This window comes from Tinamus guttatus, unplaced genomic scaffold (genome assembly GCF_059628265.1).
Source record: "Tinamus guttatus ecotype Peru unplaced genomic scaffold, ASM5962826v1 Tinamus_guttatus_pri_ptg000008l, whole genome shotgun sequence".
NCBI lineage: Eukaryota > Metazoa > Chordata > Aves > Tinamiformes > Tinamidae > Tinamus > Tinamus guttatus.
The window spans coordinates 998,970-1,021,991 of record NW_028288542.1 but is presented as its reverse complement, the minus strand read 5'-3'; the positions used below and the strand labels follow the sequence as shown (position 1 = coordinate 1,021,991).

Below are 23,022 nucleotides of genomic sequence, written 5' to 3'. Positions count from 1 at the left end.
TTACTTCACACTTCCTATTCTTGCTATGAGTGAGATGAATGTAAAATTAAGCCTCTGATGCTTGGGCTGAGGAAAGGATTATACAGTCAGGGAAACAAAAGCAGAATAAGACTGTTGTTTGATAACACTGTACGTGGCAGAAGCACTGCATTGTCATCTTGATAATGAGAGAACAGGAGAGCCGTGCCTTCCTATACATAGCCTTTCAGCTGGGAAAGCTTCTTCACAGTCTTCAGAGCCTGCAGTACTAACGTTTTAGTGTATGTATTCTAATGCGACGGTTGTGATAATCTCGCGATTATGCAGTATACAAATCCATTAGTGCTTGCAGCTCTGAGTTTCACCTGATCTTCTCTGGAAGCATTCTGGAAATTGGTTCGTGTTGCAGAGTACCTCATACCTGACCTGTCGTGCTGCATTGAAACCTTGCTTCTGTAGAAGCTTTTGTTGTAGAGCTGCCTCTAGTTTCTAGTTGCTTGGAAGAAGTGAGACTTTCTATTAAATAAATTCTGATTGAAGTATTTACTCATCACAAAAGATGGAGAAATTACTGGTGAAAGACTTTGTAGTCTCTTAAAAAAAAAAAAAAAAAAAGTCTGGAAGACTGACTATCAGGCTTGTTGTTACTCAGTTTTTAACATCTCCTGGTATAATATACTGTGACCTTTTTAGAAGTAATTTTCAGTTTCTGGAGATTTGAATTGCTAAAAAGCAGAGTTGGTAAGAATTGTTTTTCACAAATATCCACTTTAAAATAATTGCCTTATCTTAAAGGACAAAAATTTAACCATGACCAGGCTGTACACCAGTGTGTAACTTGTTCTGAAAATGTTATGCTTTTGTAGAGAGAGACTTCTAACTTTTTTTTTTTTTTTTTTTTTTTTTTTTTTTGTCTGATACTGGTCATTTTGTCTCTCTCCTTGGTATTTCTGTTTAATCTTTTTAAATACTAAACTATTTATAGTGGACCTGGGACTTTTTGATGGCTTTTACCTCTGGTAGAATAAGAACAATAAATAGATAACACCAGTCCATTTAGATCTTGATGTCTTACAGAGATGGCAGACTGTAAATGAAAGGGAGAAAAGTGAAGCAAATGTCAAAGTACAGAGCAGGAAAAATTCACACCTACGAAGGAATAGTGACTTTTGAATTTTCTTAGCAGCTCTTATTAACATGCTTCCCTTCAGACCACAAAAGAAATCTTGTTATGCTGTAGTCTTGTTTCCAGACAGTGTTGTGCCAAAAGTGGAATTTTTCCAAGTTTCTCTTGCTTCAAAATTGCATATTGGATGAAGACACCACATTCATTGCATCATCATATTCCTTGTCTGTAGAATCTGTGAAAACAGCTTTGGAACATGGATGAAGTTGATCGATGTTTAACTCTACAAGCCAGTAAATAAAAACAAGGAATTTCTGCATTGCTTTGTTTGTTTGATTTAAATAGCATTTTCTTTATGCTGGTTTTCCCGTGACTAAAAACTGCAGATGTACAGCTGAAAGTTAGACAGATGCTCATTTGTATGTATAATGTATGTATGTATCATTATTGTATGTGACTAATCACGCTCAAAGCAAAAAGTAGTATGTCTGTTTTATTGGTTCAGTCTTGCTTTGCTTGAGTGGGAGTTTCCTTTAATTCTCTAAACTGTCGGAGACACTGAAATAGCTTTTGTTAAAATAATTGTGAAGCTGACGCTTCTCCGTAGTCTGTGTTTTTGCTGTAACTGAGAGGGTTTAGAAGATTTTTTTTTTTTTAGTTTTTTTTTTTTAAATCCTTTTTTCAAAAATAGAGGATAGATGAAAATGAATTGCATGCTATTTCAATGCTATGAGTTGTTCTAGCCCACCAAATTCATCTGCTGCATGGTTAAATGGACACAGAAATTAAGCTGAAAATTAGCATGTGAGCTTTTAAAGTCACTGCAGTGTAAGAGACCAATTGGTCAGTAGTAAAGCTTGTCAGCTTTATTTTTGCAGTACTATTTTGCTGTGGAGCGCTTTACTATCCTTTCCCATTTTCTTTGTGCCATCCAGGAGCTTTGTGAATCTGAACATTCATGAACTTGTATAAGAACTTGACATTCTGCCAAACCATGCAGTTGTGTTTTTGGTGTCTTAGTCATTCACTTCATAACAGTGACAGCAGCAAGCTGAGCTCGACTTTAAACATTGCCTGCTTTCCTTATGCTTTGGTGCACTCAGTGTGTCTGTATGAACTAAGAAAAAAAAAAAAAAGTCTTTTAAGTTGTTTTATATTTCTTTCCCAGCCTGCTTCCAGCCTGTGAGGCAGAATGCTCCAAAAGCTGTGGGATGTAGCAGCATGGAGATAAAAAAAAGCTTCTGTAACAAATGGTCACTGTGACTTGTGAGGTGGGAGAGAAGTTTTTAGCTGTATGTTATCCAATAAAATATGGTAACTATACTGTGTGGGGAAAAGTAATTCTTGTTGAAACATGGTGTATGAAAATGAAAAAAAAAAAAAAAAACTGTAACTGTGTAAGTTAAAACAGCTGTGAGGAAAACACTGCTGTCCTGATCCTCTTAGAACAATTCAGCTTGTATTTGGCGTTTGAGATCTTTTGGTTAGGCAGTCTTTGTAAATGTGTCATGGTGTCACGGAAGCATTTGCCTTCCTCTGCCACAGGAGCCATCCAGAGTTAGTGGGGTTGATGTGAATGGTCTAGTGTTTATGGTATGGGTTGCTCTTTGATTTTCTTTATTTGAATGGCTAAATAAATGGAAACTTAATGTGAAGCACTGCATTGAGAATAATAGAGAGCAGTTTATGATTTTAAACCATCTGCAGTCCAGTTTAATAGGACTACTGCAGTTATCTTTGAGTTTCAGCCAGCAGTGGTTCCAGAGGCTGCCCAAGGATTAGAGGTGAGATTACATGATTGTATCTGCAGGCAGATCATAAGCCAGGAATGTTTACAAGGCTATAATTAGGTGCAGATACCTACTAAATAGTAGATGAGAGTGGGATGGGGTGTTAATCACCATCTTTTTGCCTACCTAATTCTTGGTGTGGTAAAACTGTTGGAATCTTCTTCAGATTTTGTGTCTTTCACAAGTTATGTTTTTAATGAAAATACTGCTCTTTACAGCTCTTTTGCAAACACGCATCATGTGTTTGCAGTTGGTGAACTCAGCACAGTAATCATCCACCTCCCTTCAAGTTCAGGAAGGGAATTGGGATGTGATCATTTAGAAATGTAGACTTCATTTGCCAAAAGCTTGTTTATTTAGGCAAGAAATAAAAATGTAGTATTTTTTTTTCAATTTGATGCTTTCTAGATCTGTCATCTGAGAAAGGATTTCATCGTTCTTTTCCAGGCTTCTCATGTTTTACAATAGGCAGGCAGTGTGCGGAGGGATTCTAGTCTTCTCAAGCACGGAACCAATGTGAAAAGGGAGATGAAGGAGCTAGGACCTGCTGAACTGCTGTGTTCATAGCAGTTGTATAGAGCTGGCTGCCTTCACTACTTACAATCATTTGTAAGTTTTCAGAAAGAATCATAGTTTTCAGAAAGAATACTTGTAGAGAACATTCTTGAATGAACCACAGGGAAGTGACCTGAAGTTTTGAAGTACAACTCCCTCAGCTCTGGCTGCAGGGGCAGTGGAAGATTATCAGCCTGTCTCTTTTGGAAGTTAAGTTGACAGCTGCCTCCTAAACAGGCTTTGCATAGAGGTTAACTTCTTTCAGAAGACCACCATGAACGCATGGATCAGTGAATAGTTTTTGGTTTGTGTATCTGCAAATGTAAATAAAAACGTTGAAATTCTTTCCCATTAGGGCAATTCCTAGAGACTTGTGTCACATTTTTTCAATTTACAAATAATAATAAATGCTTCAGAATCATTGCTGAAGTTGGGAGAGATGATTATATTTTTCTTTTGTGAGTGGTGGAAAACCTTTACCTGGAAAAAAAAAAAATCTTTTTTGTATCGTAGATTTTAAAGAGACATACCTTCAGTGTTTAGGCTAATCCTAACGCATCTTCAATATTTTTGTCTATGATAAAGTAGTACAATAAAATGAATTTCAATATAAGGAAAATACTAGATTGCTAAGAGTTGTTTCCAGTGCTGTGCACAGTAAAGAACACCACCCTAGTTAAATAGCTGTCTGACTTTGATTGGATTATTTCCAGACATCTTAACTTTAAGTATCTTAAAAGGAAATGGTCATGAAAGATGAATGTACAAGTAGATGTTATTAATAAGAAATATTCTTTCAATTATGAAATAAATGTTTTAATCTATATAAGAGTACTTCTTATTTCTTAGGCACTGTATGTACTGTAAGCTTGCTGTATGCTTTAGAAATACTACTTTTGTATAGAGCAAGTTTAATAATGTTAGCTTTCTTGTGCTTGAAGCAGGAGTGCTCTGTGGCCTTTCAGATTAGAGAATGTGTGTGGGTTTTTTTTGTTTTGTTTTGTTTTTTTATTTTATTTTATTTTTTTTTTTTTTTTTGCTGTTATCTTTCCTGGAAAGATGAGGGGAGTAACATTTTCAAGACTAACTCCAGGAAAAAAAAGAAAAAGAAAATAAGATGGGGGCAGCACTGAAAGCATAATTTCAATGAGAGAAACGTAACTCTCACAACCCTTACAATTCAAAGTAAGAACTCAAGCTGTGTAGCCAGTTTAATGTTAGTTTAGCCTGACTTCAAAAACAAAATGTCTGTTTTAGTAAAGTGATTAGAAATGAGTGTTAATTGCTAAGAAATTATTTCTTGTAATACCATATTTTTCTTTTGAACAAGATCTTGTTTTTTTATTCATACTGTAGTTTTGGGTGAAAATGTTTCTATATTTGTTGGGGTTAATGAAACTGAGTTTCAGAACTTAATCTCTCTTTAATATTATCTCTCTTCATTTCTGCTTTCAGTTCTTGCCTTCACACATTAGTTAGCCTTATGGTTTTCCCTGGAAAATGAGGAAAATTTTGGTTCAATGAGAATATTCCCACTGTGCTCTTCTGTACAGTTCAGAACAAGAGTAAGGATACTAAGATTAAGGTTTAGTTCTATACCTAAATGCCAGTAGCAAATGATAAACAGATATGTGTTGTAAGTTGCCAGGTGATAATTAAACAGATAATAGTTAGGGGTTATCGTCATGAGTTTAGATCGTATAACTGTTTATTGGATTTGTTATTTCATATTTACTGCAAATGAACAGAGTGTCACTAAATTCAAAGTCACACTTGAGCTTGGTAAAAATGCATATGCTCATCGCTTTCTCTGTGTATTAAATTGCATGTAATACTACTGTATTTTTGCATTCTAAAGAGCCTGTGATTAAGAAACAGATGTGTTTTTACTCTCTTGGTTTCCTGAACTTCATGGTATCTGAAAGCTTGATGCTCAAGTTTCCATGATATTTAGGTGTAGAGGAGGACATCGAACTTTGCCAGTTTCTTCGAAGCCTCTTCTGTCTCTTGTCAAAAGCCTGTCAGTTGTGTCAGAGAAATACTCTGCAAAGTAAACTGTTAAGCAAAAATATTTCTACTGCATTTATGAATCTGAAGGTCACAAGTTGTCTTCAACACTTTAATCAACAGCTGTGAGGAATGAGGAGGAATTAGATTAATTTAGAAATATTGGGTTGAATTCATATGAATACTGTGTAGTAGAGCCACTCTTTATCAGCAAGTGGCAGCTTTGACTTGAAGTCAGGGTAATACAATTTTTAAATTACATTTTTTTTCGTATTGAGAGGAAAAATTGAGGTTATTTTCCTGACCCTACTTAACTCCATCCATGTTTTCTCTTCCTTTTAAGATCATTTAACTCTTTTAAAATCAAGGAATTTGTTTTAAAAGTTGTAAAGCGGGTTACTTTTCAAATGTTGGCTCCTATAACATGCAAGTAAATGAATTGGTTTATATTTTTTTCCTCCTGTTACTCTGTTAAACTGATGTGGCATGAAAATTTTGTTTTCTAACTTGTTTTCTGGAAATTTGTTCAGAAATCATTTTAGTTGTTGCATAAGCGAACACCAGTACATGATTCAAAACACTTCTCATGATATACATTTACCTAGTATAATTGTCAACTGGCTATCGTTGATCATTCATGTATCTTTAATTTAGGTGATTCTTGAAATAAGAATTCCATTTTACATCTATTATCTTCTCCTTCTGCATATATGTAAACACATTCTGTGGAGAGTGTCAAGACTGTGGTATTTCTATTTCCCAACTCCTGAGTCTCAGCAGGAACTCTGTCACCTTAGTTGTGTGTGTGCCCCATGAAGGGAGCTCCTCCTGGCTCTCTCCCGAGGAGCACTAAGCTCGTCTCTGCATGCCAGCCATGTGGGTCCACTTCTGTGAAAAGTATGGAGTTGGGTAGATTAAAAGCTCAACAGCAGGTAGAGCCAAAGTGCTGGCAGGGGGAAGGATTAATGGCAGCCAGGGAATCTGTGGAATTCTGAGTGATTTTGTGTCCATGCTTCTCCCGACAACTGTTTCACGTTTCTCCCAGACTTTTGAAGGTTATCTGGCAAACTGCGAGGCCCTGTAAATCTTTAAAATGAGTATGGAAAGTTTAGGTCAGTTACCCATAACTCCTGTCTGGAAGAAAATTCTGTGATAAAACTGATTGTTGATTATTTCAGTTCCTCTCAATAACTTCATCATAGGGTATTACAGCTGTATGTACTTGGCATAGATTTTCAGGACGAGTTGGAAAATCATTGAAGAAAATTTAATTTAGATTATTGTAAAAGCTTGTATGCACAGATTATAGATCATTTGAATTTACATTTGAACTGAGAAGCATGGTGAAACCTTTTGCTTGTGCAAATGAAATATTAAAATTATTACTTGTTATTTTAGATACTGTCCTTGTTATTTCGCAAGGATTTAAAATTCGGTTTCTTCAGGTAGTGGACCCTTCCAATATTGCCCTTATACTCCTGCCTTCTGGAAGAAGAGCTGTCTAGAAACACATAGAACTTGGTTGGAGTCAGTTTGTTTTTCAGAATTCTTGTGTCTGAGTTTGGATAAGGATGTTTGATATGTGAAAAATCAGCTTCAAAAAGATGTTCTACTAGTTGTGCAGATGCAGGTTCACCTTAGCTATTGCTGTCAGTGGAAACCTGTTTCCATTTAAAATGAAAGGGGGGTCTGTGGTCATCTTGCAGTAGGCAGAACTGCACGATGATCTTGCAGTGTAAATTTACTACAATAATTATTAAATCACGGCAGGATGATTGAGGATAACTTGTCTTATTTATCTTTGGAAAGAGGGCAATGGGACAATTTTTATACTAGAATGTATTTGTGAATCTCTACCTGGACTTTAGCCATCTGTGATTACTGCAATGATCATGAATCACAGAGAGAAAAGTTTTTGCTTAGTCGGACAGCATTTTTCTTCTAGTGCTCTTTGACTTGAATCTTCATGCTTTTGAGTACAAGAATTCTGGAATGGAAAGAGTTTTTCTTTTCATTAATCATCTTACTATGAATGTATTAGTTGCCTTACAAAATTCCTAAGTAGATGCTTAATGTAATCCTAATAATTACTTTTTGAACTCCACTCAACGCTTTTTCCTGTCATGTTTCATAGAAATAGTTTCCAACTTTTGAGGCGTGTAATGATGCAAAGAGTAAAGGTTTTAAGTGCTAGAAGAGTAATATCAGATGGTTATACTCCCTGGTTTTCTACAAACTGTTCAGAATTTCCCTGATAGTAAGTTAGTAACAATTCCTTTCATGCAGGTCAGATTGTCATTCCTGTGTGGTACTGCAGTAGGACTGTGTAAAGATGTTTGCTAGCATATTCCAGTAAAATGTCATGTAGACCTGCCTGTAGTAAGCTAAATCTTCAGGGATTATAATTTGAGACTTGATGCCCACTCCTGCATTTAAACCTTTGTCTCTCTTGATATCTGGAGTTGGAAGTGCAAGTGCAATCATCTATTTACACATGCAGCTTCTGAGTGAAGGAAAAGCTTTGTGTTTGCTAAAAAGTAATAGTTTATGTTTTCTCATTCATAGAAAATGCCAGAAGCATCAGAAGATCATAATCACTGGAAGGCCTATTGACTTCCATTTTTTGATAATCTGGAACACCATCAGTCTGGCATGGCGCAGGGCAGTCAACAGCTCGATATGCAGCTACTCCATGATCTCCGGCAACGTTTCCCTGAGATTCCTGAAGGTGTGGTGTCTCAGTGCATGCTTCAGGTATGCTCAAGAGTTTAAAAAGGTCTTAAGAGTCTGTGTGGCTTTATCTTTGTGATATGAAAAATCTTTAGTAATCTACTTGGAGGGCAGATTTTTTTTCATTATTATGATTTTATTTTTCATGTGGTTGTTCTTAATACTTTCTTTCTAAAACAAGAAAGACTCTACCACATAGGTTTTCTTTAAAAAGTTGGCGTGATGTCACAGTTATGAAGAGCTTTATGAATTACCAGTAAGTTTTCAAGCAACTGCTTATTCTGACATAATTTACTTGATTTTATTTATTTATTTTTAAAGGCAGTAAATTCTATAGATACAGGTAAAAACAGTAAGCACTCAAACAGTGACTAGATCAGATCTAGATTCTATAAATGCTACTAAAGAAGAAAGGAAGAAGTCATGCAAATGCAAAATGGGATTAAAAAAAAAAAAAAAAAGGCTGTTCCATAAAAACCAAAGTCAAAGCAGAAGTTGCTGAATTAATTCCGCAAGTTGTTAAATCACTTTGTAATTTTGTTTGGACTTTCTAGAATCTTCTGTTTTGATCTAGTTTGATTTGTGTTGTTATTAGAAATAGGTAACTGTTCATACCTGCTCTTTGCAGAAGATGCCAGGAGCTCTAAGTTGCTTTATCCTAACCTGGACTTAACAGATTCTTGCGTCATACTGTAGTTAGTGTCACCACAGCATTTCAGCAGAGGCAACATGCAGTGTGTAGCCCTTGCATGCTGTGGCCTGGAAAGTATTTAATTCATTTCAGAATTCATGTTATATACCTGCAGCAGTGAAAAGTTATCCCTAGTTGTGCTCAAGATGGGCTTAAGTGCAGCTTCAGTTGAATGTTTGTTGAATATTGTGAACAGTGGGTACTTCTTCTGTGCTTCAGTTATAACAGATGTTCATTCTTATTCCTAGAACAACAACAATCTAGATGCCTGCTGTCGAGCCCTTGCGCAGGAGAGCAACAAATACTTATATATGGAGTACCATAGCCCTGATGACACCAGAATGAATAGAAATAGCCTTTTGCACATTAACCTGGGTATTCATCCTCATACCAGCTATCATGCAGGGGATGGAGCTCAACTTAATGGTGGTCGTACACTGGTACATAGCTCAAGTGATGGACATATTGATCCGCAACGCACAGCAGGTAAACAGCTGATATGCTTAGTTCAAGAACCACATTCTGCTCCCGCTGTTGTGGCAGCTTCTCCTAATTACAATCCATTTTTCATGAATGACCAGAATAGAAATGCAGCTACTCCTCCTCCACAGCCACCTCCACAGCCATCTTCCATACAACCAGGAATGAACACGTCTGCTATGCAAGGCCCTCCTCCTACGTATATGCACATACCTCGGTACAGTACAAATCCCATTACTGTTACAGTATCACAAAACCTCCCCTCTGGACAAAGTGTACCCAGAGCTCTACAAATTCTTCCACAGATTCCAAGCAATCTTTATGGGACTCCTGGCTCTATTTATATACGACAGACATCTCAAAGTTCTTCAGGACGACAGACTCCTCAGAATACACAGTGGCATTCGTCGCCACAGGGCCCAGTTCCGCATTATACTCCACGTCCTCTCCCTGTCTATCCACATCAACAGAATTATCAGCCTTCTCAGTATTCTCCTAAACAACCCCAGATCCCTCAGACAGCTTTTCGATCACCTCCGGCATCCCAGTGTCCCTCTCCTTTTGGCTCTCCTCAGCACCAAGTTCAACCCCCTCAGCTCAGTCATCAGACTTCACATGTTTTCATGCCACCTAGTCCTTCAACTGTGCCACCCCATGCATATCAGCAAGCATCCCAGACTTACCAAAAACAAGGTGGTCACTCAGTATCGTATCTTCCTTATGGGGGGCCTAGTTTATCCAAAGGTTCCATGAATAAAATAGAAATTACAGTTGAGCCACCACAAAGACCCGGGACTGCAATGAATAGAAGTCCTTCACCAATAAGTAATCAACCATCTCAGCGAAACCAGCACCCACTGTATGCAGCCACCACTCCTCCTTCAAGCTCTCCATCCAGAGGTATGTCAGGTCAGCCCAAACCTCCGTTTAGTGTTAATCCAGTATATATTACCTACACTCAACCGACTGGACCTGCAGGTGCACCAACACAGTCTCCTCGGGTAATGGTATCTCAGCCAAATCCAACCATTTTTAAAATCACAGTAGGTCGAGCACCGACTGAGAATCTTTTAAATTTAGTGGACCAAGAAGAGCGTTCTGCAGCACCAGAGCCTATTCAGCCTATTTCTGTAGTCCCAGGAGGTGGAGGAGAAAAAGGAAGCCATAAATACCAGAGAAGTTCTAGTTCTGGATCGGATGACTATGCTTACACTCAAGGTAAATATTTTACCTCACTAATTGTATTATCATAAAAAACATTTTCAGCTTGATTTGTTACTTACTCAGTGGGAAATATTGAATCTGTACAGAGGCAAACACAAATAACTTGCATCAAAAATTACCTATTGACAGTTTGTTCTTTTTGTATCAAATTTCAGTCTAACGTGAGCAGTATTTCTGAGGTTCTTAAAGATGACATGCTTCTGACATATGATGCATCTCTTAAGAGACTACTGCAGCTAACCAAAGTACTTTGTTTATATATTGCATGTTCAGTTTGCCAATTCTGCATTTAAGAACTATAGCATAAATTTATATGTGGGTTTTATTATTTTTAGTTTGAGTAACCTTGTCTGCAGTATGTTGATTTGTGTGGTACTTTGGTATTGCATAAAACCTGAAGTAGTGTAGCTTCCAAAAGGAATTAGAATTAATTTAGTTTAGGTTGAAGACTATTAAGTGAAAAAGAAGAGAGAGGTCGCTTGCAGCTAAAGTTATATTGCATGTCAGTGCAAACCATAGGTTTGTTTTAAGAGGAATTAAAATAATTATTTTGAAAAAATGAAAAATGTACTTCTGCTTACACTTTTCAAAGAGGACAGAGAGCTTGCTTGGCAGATCTTAGGAAGTGCATTCTGTTGCATAGGGACAGAAAATAGTCTTAATTATGCATATGACTTAACAAATGACATCAAAAAGAAAAACAAGGAGTGATGAGACCCAACCGTTAGCTGACAGCTACTTTTTTTGAATGTAATCTGCTTTCTAAATTTGAAACATTTAAAACAGCAAATGAGTCAGTCTGCAAGCATTCAAGCCAATCAGTTGGGGTAATGACAGGATGCTAATCAGCAGCAGTGATTTAAAGAATGTGCTTTGCTCCTGGATTTGTGTTAGGAAAGGAGAGTATATTCTGCCTGCACCACTACTAGTATTCTTCTTTTACCTTAGAGCTGAAATCACATTTATGCTGTCTGGTTGTTCTTGATTTCTAATTTTACCTTTAGAGCTATTTTAACTCCTCAGCAAAAGAGCTGCTTTGTACCTGGTAGATCAAATTAGAAATGGTTCTTGGAGAGAATGCCAGTGGTTCTGTACGTCCCTGGCCGTATGCTTTCTCTGACAGTGTTCCTATTAAAACTTCATAAAAGACTTTATACAGGAAAATCAAAGCTTCGCATAATGGGGAAAAGTATATTCAGAAAGTCTGATTTTGCTTTTGGATCTCTGTCTAGATTTTTATGTACATTAAAAAATAATAAAGCTAGTTGTTATGTGCTTCTGCAGACATATGCTGTTGTAGTAATCTTTATCACAGCTGAGCTGTTAGCCCTTGCTATTGTTGCACTGTGAACTCCTAATGGGAATAAATTGTAAAAGAAAAATGTTGTATTCTCTGCTACCACAAATGATATGCAAAAAAGTACATCTTAAGAGTTTAATGTAGGGAACAAGTGCATTTAACTTTTTTCTTAATATGAACCCCCGAAAGAGTATTCGTTCCAGTTTCTGTTCTTCCTTTCAGTGCCCTGTTGTATCATGAGTCACACTTGAATTGTACTAGGGTATAAAGGTATAAATTGTACTACGGTATAAAAAGGTAATAAAGTCATACCAGGTATTAAATTAGAGGACCTATACTAAGACAGGCTCTGTTAATAATGAAGAATCATACAGCCTGATATCTGGGCTTTTTTAGTTCTGTGATCTCTCAAAATCAGCGTGAATGATTTAAATGATTTTAAAAGATGGAGAATAGTTTTGAAGCCTGCGTTTTAACGACGTCTGACATTATTCTTTGGTAAGATTTTCAGTCTTTATTCTTTGACCATGAATTGGTGATTGCACACAAAATCTGAAGTACAGTGCTACTATTTTACACAGAATAGTGACATCTGATAAGAGCACTGTCATTTTCATGCTCCTGACTTTGTTATTTATCCTTCTCCACTAAGTGTATCATATGGCTGCTTATTTCTCTACCTTTTTTTTTTTTTTCCAGCTAGTATACAAATATTCTTGCAATATTCTGTGGTTTTGCATTGCCTGTTTGGGATGGAAGTGAAGAAAAGTAGAGGTGCTTGTGGGTGCTTTGTGTGAAATAGCATTTTGCAGGTTGTACCATATCTGCATTTATTTAATATTTTGCTCGTCAGCATGAACTGGAGAACAGTTTGCCAGCAAGATCTGGGCAGTCTGCTTATCTGAATACCAACGCAAATTTCGATTCTTTTTTTTCATCCCAATAGGCTTTCATCAGAAAAAAATAGGTAGATCAAATAGTGCTGAGCATTTGCTAAATAAATTGTCCAGTTTTGGCTTTGTGATGAAATGCTGAGAAATACTCTTCCTACAAAGGCTGAATGTTATTTGCTAGCAAGTCCAAATTCTTTCCATGGCTGGGTAGCTGCCTTGGAAGCCTAATATGAGCTTGTAACTGAGAGTCAGGCATTTGAGTACTGTGACAGTAATATGAGATAGTTAGTGATTAATGACAGAGAAAGTTTAAGAGAGCAGGGAATGAACATCACTATGGAATTAAAAATCCCGAAAGATTTGAGCTCCTCACCGCCCCCCCTTTTTTTTTCTTTTTCTTTTTTCTTTTCCCTCTCCCATTTTTCTTCTGGGATGCTTGTTACAGATACGTTTTATTGAAGTTTTGTAGTTTTGCCTTTGAGTGCTGGTGAATCAATAGTATTGGATGTTAATGTGCTTTCTGAAAAGCTAGGAATACTTAAAGATGTTGCTACATAATCTGAAATTGTGGTGTAAAGGCCAATTAAGGACTGGCTTGTTGGCTAATACCTTACAGCCTTACATCTTATGACTTAGTTTGTCAGAGATTTTGTTGAACTGCAACTCTGAAGTGTGCATTATCTTTGGATTTTACCTCTGGTATTTGTTTTTCACTGTACAATATTAGCATAGTTAGGTTGCTGTTTCATCCTGAGAAGCTCTCTCCTCATACAGGTGCCTTTGTATTTTTGAGACGAGAAAGACCAAATACAAAAAACGAAGCATTGACCAAAATGGTAATATCAACTTCAAGTTACCGTGTAAAATGTGACTTTATTATTATTATTATGGAATAGCTCTCTCCTAAAATTGTAGTTCATTTGGCATGAAAGCATCTTCACACTGATGTTTGAATGCATGTTTATGATCACTTTTTTCTTCCCAGAAAGGTCACTCATGAGTTGTACACAAAAGTTAAGAATTCAGTTTTCCAGATTTTTGTGTTTTAGTAACTGTTTCTTCCATATAAAACATGCTAGCCTTGCTGTTACATCAACGGGCAAGGATGGAGAGATTAGCAAAGGAGCTGAAGCTTGAGAAAGAAGAGCTGGAACGTCTGAAGGCTGAAGTCAATGGTATGGAGCATGATCTAATGCAGAGGCGACTTCGAAGAGTTAGCTGTACGACTGCAATTCCAACAGTAAGCAATTTGTTAGTATTTTTATTAAAGATACAAGCTTGTTTCTTACACTTTCATGAAGCAGAGGCAAAATATTGGGGGATTTAAAATCTTCAATATTTGGGAGCAATTTCCTGGAACTGAACAATAGTTGCTTATCCATCAAGGTCTATGGTCAAGGCTAATAAAAGAGCCTGAGCCCTATGCAACTGGAATGTTCATTCAGCAGACATTCACACTTTTTTTAAAGGTGTTACATTCAATCGAGGTATTTTGCCGTTTGCACAGTCGTGCATCTCTTAGACATTTCTCTTCCCTTTTGCTATGTATGTAATGTGACAAGCAACTGTTCATCGGCAGCCCTGGCTCATATAGTTGGCACTTCTCACTTATCTTGTCCCTGTTACTTCATCCTGTCTCTGTGACATCCACCCACAAGAGACTCCAGCAAGGACATGTCTATGGCTATGCTGCAGTCCTGAAATGACAGCTCATTCAACCAAAAACTAACTTCAGATTTGAAGTTTTTAGCCAAATCAGTTCCATCTTGTTGTGTTGACATAAACATTGAGGATGGGTGTAGGGATAGAAAGATCATTAGTGATTGTTGGCTGCTTAAGCTGAATTTCTGCTTTACGTCTCGCCCACCCCAGGTATTTAGGGCAGCATTTGTCAGGTACATTCTGTCTGTGATGTTAGAATGTATCCTAAGATAGGATGTTAAGAGTTATTCCTGTATCTATGTTAGTAATTGCTGCTGCTAACAGTAAGGTCATTTTGTAGCTCAGTAGCTTATAGTTTCCTAATACTAATACTTTTTTTTGAGAATAATTATTGTCATGCAGCATTAAATGATTTACAAATACTGGCCTAGAAATTAAAATCTAGTCTTATTCAATTATAATTAAAGAATATAGTTACTGTATACTGTCATTTGTATTTTGTTTCCTGACGATCTTGATGTAAACTGCTGGAGCAGCTGTCATCAATTTATACAAATTTTTATATTTCTGTACATTTGCTGTAGTGAAGTGGCAGAGCTAGGCGTGTAATACACTTGGGCACAACTTTACTTTTTACTAATTAATTTTACTATTGTTCACTTTTTTGGTGGTAAGGCTTTTTATTTTATATTTTTGCACCTCACTTTCTCAAATGCCAAGTGGAAGGCTCCCTTTTTGAAGGGAAGAAAGTGGGACAGGAGAGGGGAACACAGTGTAATCTTGGCTATTTTATTTGGTAGTTCGGTCTAATAAAGCTATTAACAGACATAACATTGCTGTATCTATATTACATATGATGCTGACTTTCCTTCACTTGCTATTTTGGGTTATTTCTTCCTAGCCAGAGGAAATGACCAGATTGCGAAGCCTCAACCGACAGCTCCAGATAAATGTTGACTGTACACTGAAAGAAGTTGACCTCCTTCAATCTAGAGGTACAGACTTCCATGTTTTTTTAAAACATGGTTTAGGCATAGAACATGCTTAAATGTGGATACTGTTCTTGGACTTTTTTAAAAAAAAAATGGATTTTATTGATACTAAGTTATTACTAAAAGATATCTCTTTTGGTTACAATTGCATAAACTTGACTTGCTGACCTTTTTATTGGTGAAGTTAAAATATTTGTAAATGGTGATTTTAAAAACTTCGTCAAGACTTTTTCATCTTAAAAAAAAAAAAATAGTTCTTAGTAAAAGTTTTAACTAGAATTGTTTAATCAGTCACTGACAAAAGACTCTGACAAAAGACTCTGACAAATCAATACAGCCCAGAAGTACAGGTTATGACCAAGATGCTGACAGGTAAAAATCTACCAAAGATACCCAAGTTGTATTTCTTTTGTTTGGTTGGTTGGTTGGTTGGTTTTGACAAAAAATGACGCACATAATCAATATAGATTAAAAATGTACTTTTTTTTTTTTTTATGCCAAGAATGTGTTCTACAGTGAGATTTGTGTGTTCACATCTCTAAAGCAATCCAAAGCATTGCAATGGATTTGATTATTTAAATATGGGACCGATTTGCAGAAAATTACTCAGATCAACCCCAAACTGAACATATGCAACAGGAAGATGCTCAGGAAAAAGCTGAAATAGAATGTCTTAATAAATATTATATAAACTCCAAAACCTCAAAATATTTGATGTACTATGATAAACCTAAAAATGCATAATTCAAAGATAATTTATATTTACCTTTCTTTTCTGACAGGTAACTTTGATCCAAAAGCTACGTGCAACTTCTATGATAATATAGAGCCCGGTCCTGTTGTGCCACCAAAGCCATGTAAAAAAGGTAGGTTGGCAAGCAAGCATCAGATTACCTAATCTGCAGTTAGAAAATTTAAGTAAATGACTCTGCAGCAGGAAACAGTTTTTATTTTTATATCTGTATAAAAAGATCATTTTGATCTAGAACAGTAATACTGCCCGCAACTTGTTTTCTATCAGGGTGTTTGAGATTAATGTTTTATTAATATGTGCTTTGTAAATATTATTTGCTGTCAGAAAAGAGTTGAAAGTTCACAAACTTGCATCTTAAGTCTTTCAAAAAAATTAATTAGAAAGCTCAAGTCTTACATTAATGAGTTTTTCAGCCTCCTTCTAATATTATTGTCATTCTGTAATATAAAATTTGGAATCCTTATTGCAAGTTGAATTTGTAACAGGAGCTTTAGTTATGTCTTAACTTGCACAGTCATGTTTTAAACATATTGTATGTGCAGTGTAAATTTGACAGTACCCTTCATTTTTTTTTTTTTTTAGTATGTCAAGAATCTGAGACACCTTAAGGCAGAATATGTGTTTTTTCACTTGTCATCATGTGTAGGTCCCTTCAGAAACTGTGTAAGATCTGTCTAAAATGGTATCATTATGGCACCTTTACAAGCTTCCCGTGTGTCTTTCTTTTATTTTTCTATGCGACTTACAAAGTCTCTTAAGTTTTGTATCTGTCCCAAGACACTTGAGCTCTATGTGTGCTCAGGAGTCTCACTTGGTGTGAGTGCGTATTTAGTGAGCACAGTCTGCAGTTCACTGGCATAGACACCTAGTGGCTGCGCTGCTCAACAGCTTTATGGACTCTGCTGCATTAAGAGGCTTTTTGGAGCAGTCCTACCTTTAGTCTTGGGTATTTTGGATGCAGTTCTTTTTTTTTCCTTTCGGTTTGTAAGGTCTTTTGAAAGAACTTCTTTCAAATACTAGTTTAAACAGTTTGTGTCTTTCTACTGAAACAGCCACTAGAGAAGGCAGCGGTCTTTTCTTTGCAAACTCTTGCATGATAAGACTTAGTGTTGCTAATTACTGTGACTAACATGAACGAAAGCTGTTATGGAAAAATGCTTTCAGGCAGTAGTCATGTACTCTGCTTAAAAAATCAAATATTTTAAATAAAGTCTGGTTAATGGTAATTGCTTGATGACTTTAGAAGCTGAATTTTGATTGCACGTAAGAAAATATTTTTCCCTCTCTTCTGAAGCCAGTATTTCAGTCTGATTTTCTGAAGTAGCAAATATGTGGAAATACCTAAGAAAAAAAAAAAAAACTGAAGACCCAGAACAGCTGAGGCGCAAGAGATTGTGCCTCCACTATTGGCTCGCTTAAGAGGAATCTGTTTAGTCTTGGCAAAGAACTGCACTAATGTGACCCTGTAGCTTCTAGACGGTTTACATCTAAGCAAGGAGGTTCCTTTTTTGCATGTCTTAAAAGATAAACCTCACTATTAGTTGAGCTTACTTTGTTATCAGCTGTCTGCTAGATTTCTAAGGATATGTCACTTAATTTGCAATTCAAAGTGCACATATTACAATTTTTTTTCAGTACAAATTCTCCAAATAAACTGTATCTTACAGATGTTTATTTAGCAGATGGATTTTTTTGATGTGTTTGCTAATATTGTTTGGAATCATAAAACTTCGTAAGATGCCTTAAATGTTTCCACATCTTAGGCACATTTCTGCTTTTAGTAGGTAGACTGAGATCTTGAAGTCATGGTAGCAGGCATTAGAAAACCAAGTCTTTCCATGGGTTAATGGCTAATGTATGATTCAATACATACTGGTTTTATGAATGAAAACAAACTTAGAATACTGATCTCTCCCTCAACCAAAGCCCCAAGAAGGTGAAAACAATCATCTTGTCTTGAAAAAAGCCAACCATTTTATTGTATTCTCTTCCACCTGGATACATGTTACAAAAAGTTGTGGAGGACTGATGTCTGTCAAACTGTTTGAAGGAGCTAATTTCATTTCAGGTAGCAGGATTATTGAAGTGTAAGGTTTTACAAGAGACTTCTGTTCCTAAGCCTATAAATAGTCATTCCTTAACAGGTTAGTGCTGGAGTGCTGGCAATAAATTTTCCATTATATTTTAAGCTCATTAAACCTTTAGCAGTATTAGTGACCTAATAGTAATGATTGCTGTTAATTTCAATGTGTTTGTGCTAGCAAGATTAGGTAACTCCTACAGAAGGAAATACTTCAAAGCTTTCTCCTCAAGAACTTCTGAGTTAGGTTGTAAAGTTTGAGTATTTAATGCTGCCTATGTAGAAAGGTTTCCAGATTCATTTTATCATAGAATATTTAATGAGCTGATAGTCCAGATGATAATGTACATATAATCCTTTTTGGTAAAATAAGAGACATTTGGTTTTTGTTTTCTTTTAGAGCACCAAAACAGCTCCAAACAGACTCCACGGACTCAGCCAAGAGATGAAGACTTTGAAGGGGCTCCGTGGAATTGTGATAGCTGCACCTTTCTGAACCACCCGGCCCTAAATCGCTGTGAGCAGTGTGAGATGCCACGGTACACCTGAGAGCAGGGAAGGGGCTGTACTGGGTCGAACAGAGGCTTTCCAGCCAACAGGCGTAAAAGAAGGAAATATGGGGAACCTTTCAGTTCATCTGCCCACCCCTTGCCCGTCTACAATCTTCATATAGCAAGGGGTGGGGGGAAATGTGTTAAGATGTTTCTGCTTGTGCCACACTCCAAACAAATAAATTAAGGATTAAATATTTTCTTATCCTATTGCAGTGAGCAAAGCAGAAAAGGATGCCTGAAAATGTAAAAGGTTTTGTTTCTGAAAGAATGTATACAGGAAGGCAGATAACTACTGGTATCTAGTGCTGTGGGTATAGATACCACTTAGTGGCTCTAAAAAAGTAAAAAATAAAAACAAAAATAAATAAATGAATAAAAGAACTCTTGGTAATGGTGTGAAATATTATAATTATCCAGAAAAAAAAAACTGAAGAGCCAGAACTGACTTTCCTGGCCCCAGCTAGCTGGAAAACAAAGGCTCCCTGTGCTTCTAGATTGTAAGCTACTGAAAAAGAAGACAGGTAAATGCAGCCATAAATTTTGCAATGTATAGAAAACAAGGAGAAGGGTATTTGTAATTGCTGCTTTTTTTCAGGGTAACTTATGTCTACAAAAAATTGCTGTTTGAAATAGTGACCTAAGGTGACTAAATGAGATACTGTATGAGTGTTAGAGAGTGTAACCAGAGGCAATTTTTACAATCCCTTTTGCTTGTACAGTGCTCACCTGGCTGTATCAACACTGGTAATAAACTAAGAATGAATTCTACTGCATTACAGATGAAATACTGCTGCATGCTTTCATTAGGCCGTGGCGTTTTAATGCTAAAAGTATGCTTTTATAGACAACAGTCTTCTCAAACTGTACTCTCTAGCAGTACACTGAACACATGCCAAATGCAGACTACTCCAAATTCAGTTTGAAAGACTTGAGCTCAGCCATGGTTATGTATGAGGAGTGTTCGTACTCTGCTCCTTAGGCCTTTTCACCTTCCAGTTGGTGAAGAATTCATGATGTTTACAGCACAGAAGGTACTTTGTGCCCCAGTCCGAAGTTAGCTGAAAAATAATTAATCAAATAGCTCTTCAGTAAAGGTTTATTTGCACACTGTTAATAAACCAGCCTGTATAAAATAGCAGATGGCAGTTCTTGAAAACTTACACACTGCATTCTTTTTATTTTGGTCAGGAAATATTTACTGTAGATTGAAGAACACAAAAACTTGCAAGTGAAAATCATACTGGTACTTTTCCACATATGATATACTGTATTATAAAGGTGATCCTCATTTTTTTTTTGAATGCTTCAGGTTGCTGTAATAAAGCCCTCATTATCTGTGAAATCAAACTTGGGTTTGGGCAGCTGACTGGTTGTGCTAGAGAGCTGTGCGCGAGCGCGGAGGCTGCTCCTGCGCTGGCGCCCCGACGCTGGAGCCTCCGGCGGCTCCCGGGGCGGCCGCGCGCACCTCCGCCGAGCCGCGGTAACCGGCCCCGCGGTCGGGAGGCACCGCGCGCTCGCTGGGCTCTCCAGGCAGGGCTCCAGCAGCTCGCCTGGCTCTCGGCTCGTGGCAGCCGTGCCCACGTGGCCGAGTGCCGCAATTCACTTGATGTGTGATAATGTATGAAGCTGTGGTAGAACAATCCTGTGTCTGAATCCTTATTTAAAATCAAGCAGCCTTTGAAACGGGTGGGTGGAGGAAAATGTATCCTAATTGCATTACCAATCTGGTATCTCCTGTTCCTGTGGTTTATAAAAGTGACAATTAAAAAAAAAATCTTAAATGAGGAACTGATATTGTATCTGGCATTTTTTCAATATGTTCTTGCACGAAGTAAAATTTCACTATAATTTGAAATAAGCCAATTAATCTCCAGGAGTCTGTGAGCACCACTGATGAGCAAAACAAAGTCAAAAGACATCAGAGCTAGTTTTCCTTCTTCCTATTGATTTGTGGTACTATATGTGGAGTATCATGTGCAAGGGGGCAGAGGGAAACCTGTGCAAATGAAGTTAGGAAACAATTAATTTTGCTCATGTAAGTGGACAGTCGGACAAAACCAAAATAACTAGAAGACAAATGAGCAGAAGCATTACATCTAGGATAAGCAATACCATTGCTGTTATCATGAATACTTGCTGTATCATGAATACTTGATACAATACCAGGAACTTCATGAATTTTCCATGGTGATGCCTTTGTATTATTTCAGTTTTCTATTCATTTGTGCTTCTGTTCTATTTTTAGCAGCTTTAGTTTTTACTGGAATTACAAAATGATAGCCACTAGAAAGGCAAATGAGAGTAGGTGAGTCATGTCAATACAGTTGTGTAGTTTTCAGACAGAGTAGATGCTGCTTTGGAAAAAAAAATGCATGTAGTCCTGCAATTCTGTGAGCTGTAATAATCACATATGCGTGGTTTCGGGTCTTGGGAAGACCTGTTCCTCTTAATCGTAGCTTTCACCAGTTGGAGGAAGACAAAAAAGGCTGCCTGAGAGCAAGATACCCTTGGAAGACTAAGTGAGTGCTGTTAGATTGCAAGCGGTTTCTATCCTACCTGTAACTTAAAAAAAAAAAAAAAAAAAAAAAAATTCAATTTCTCTCTTTTATTGCTTGTGCAAAAAAAAAAACACCCTTCTGTTGTATTCCTTTATTTGTAAATGCCCATATACAAACATTAATAGTAAAAACTTTATGTGGTGCTTGAATATCCTTAAGCTTGTTAAAAGCAAGTTGTATTTTGAATCTTGGATGATCCATTTTCCCTTTGGAAGCAGGTGACACCCTTCACACCCTAACTGAATTTTAAATGACGTTAAAAAGGTTGGTTTGTGTAATATTAAATGACCGCATATGAAACCCTAATGTCAGCTGGCATATTAAATGCACTGTATTATATAAATGTGTGCGTGTGAGTGTGAATGGTGGGATGCTGATGCCACTGCATTAATGCACTACTTGTGGTCTCCTTTTTTCTTTAATGACTGAGCTTTTCCTCAACCTTACAACTAGGTTGGTAGAGTTCATAATTGACCTGGACATTCAGATATTCAAAATTATTTCACCTTTAATTGGAATTAATTTTATAAAGCTTATTTTTTATTAACTGTGCTATTGAAATGAGTTTGCTTTAATTCTAGAATACTACTGTAGTTCTTTAAAAGCTTACTTAGGGTGGGGCTCGTGGAAAATGATTCAGAGTATAGTAAACCAAAAGAAATCTTGAACTTTGGATCTGCTTTTAAATTGATGTAATTATTAGTCTTGTTTGGTTGAGGAGGAAAAGGATGGGTAGTCAAGCAAAAGGAAGTACTTTGTAAAACGTAGTCTTAGATCAGATTGAACTGTGTATCTGTGTGTCTGTGGTATGTGTGTGTAATCCCTTGAAAAATGGGAGGTGTGGTGAAAAGGTGTAATAATTCTGAAAAGAGCTGGTCTCAGTAATTTCTGATAATGATATGCTACTAAATCACAGTTTTAAAAACAAGTCTTTCAATTATTTATCTTTCCCAGTGATGCATCTCATTTCAATTTCTACAATGCTTTTACATTTAATATTGATTGTAACCCCTCCTCCCCCCTTGAAACCGAAATAAACTTCAAGAGTTGAAATGAGGACAAACCAAAATGAAAACAATAAAGAATGTTTTTTTTAAAAAAAAAAGAATGTGAAAATATTAAGTATGTTTAAAAAAGAAAAAAAAAAGAAAAAAAGCTTGTCATCAGAATGATACTTTGTTTCAAATTAAGTGGTGCACCCTAGAATGTGAAAATGACTTTTCTGATAAGAAGTGGACAGTTGGACATAGACAATTCATCAGCTCATCAGCCTCTTTGGTATCACAGAACTCACGGGCTCCAAACTGCAGTGACTCTCTGTCCTGTTAAGAGGGAGGACATGCACAAATAACATGTCTCCTAGCCAATACTGTCTCCACGTGCTCCTGCAGATGTTTTGTTACAAAATGTCAACGTCATTTGAAGTTGGCCATGACTGAATTTGCCACGTTTCTTCAGTTGGGGCTTTTTGTTGCTGTTTATGTCCATAAATATTAATGCCAATATTTTTTCTCGTTTTTGAATAATCAAAAATCAGTGGAGTTAATGCAATATTATAATCTTGGATTTTCAGTACCTTGGAAACAGGTTTTTTAAAACTGTGTTCTTGAAATTTATTTATTTATGGTGGGCACCTGTGTATCTAAT

The 23,022-nt window shown here is 36.7% G+C and overlaps 1 protein-coding gene across 1 annotated transcript in view; it reads left to right on the top strand.

The window, feature by feature from the left end:
• The window catches only part of TAB3 (TGF-beta activated kinase 1 (MAP3K7) binding protein 3), a 36,224-nt gene extending 17,096 nt beyond the window's left edge, over positions 1 to 19,128 (top strand). The window contains exons 2-7 of the mRNA XM_088521876.1: positions 8,023 to 8,211; positions 9,127 to 10,576; positions 13,855 to 14,015; positions 15,339 to 15,432; positions 16,212 to 16,295; positions 18,664 to 19,128. Of these exons, the coding sequence (XP_088378002.1) occupies positions 8,110 to 8,211; positions 9,127 to 10,576; positions 13,855 to 14,015; positions 15,339 to 15,432; positions 16,212 to 16,295; positions 18,664 to 18,812 (2,040 nt within the window). The 5' untranslated portion in view covers positions 8,023 to 8,109 and the 3' untranslated portion in view covers positions 18,813 to 19,128. The remainder of the gene's footprint in view (positions 1 to 8,022; positions 8,212 to 9,126; positions 10,577 to 13,854; positions 14,016 to 15,338; positions 15,433 to 16,211; positions 16,296 to 18,663) is intronic.
• Positions 19,129 to 23,022: the final 3,894 nt, after the last annotated feature.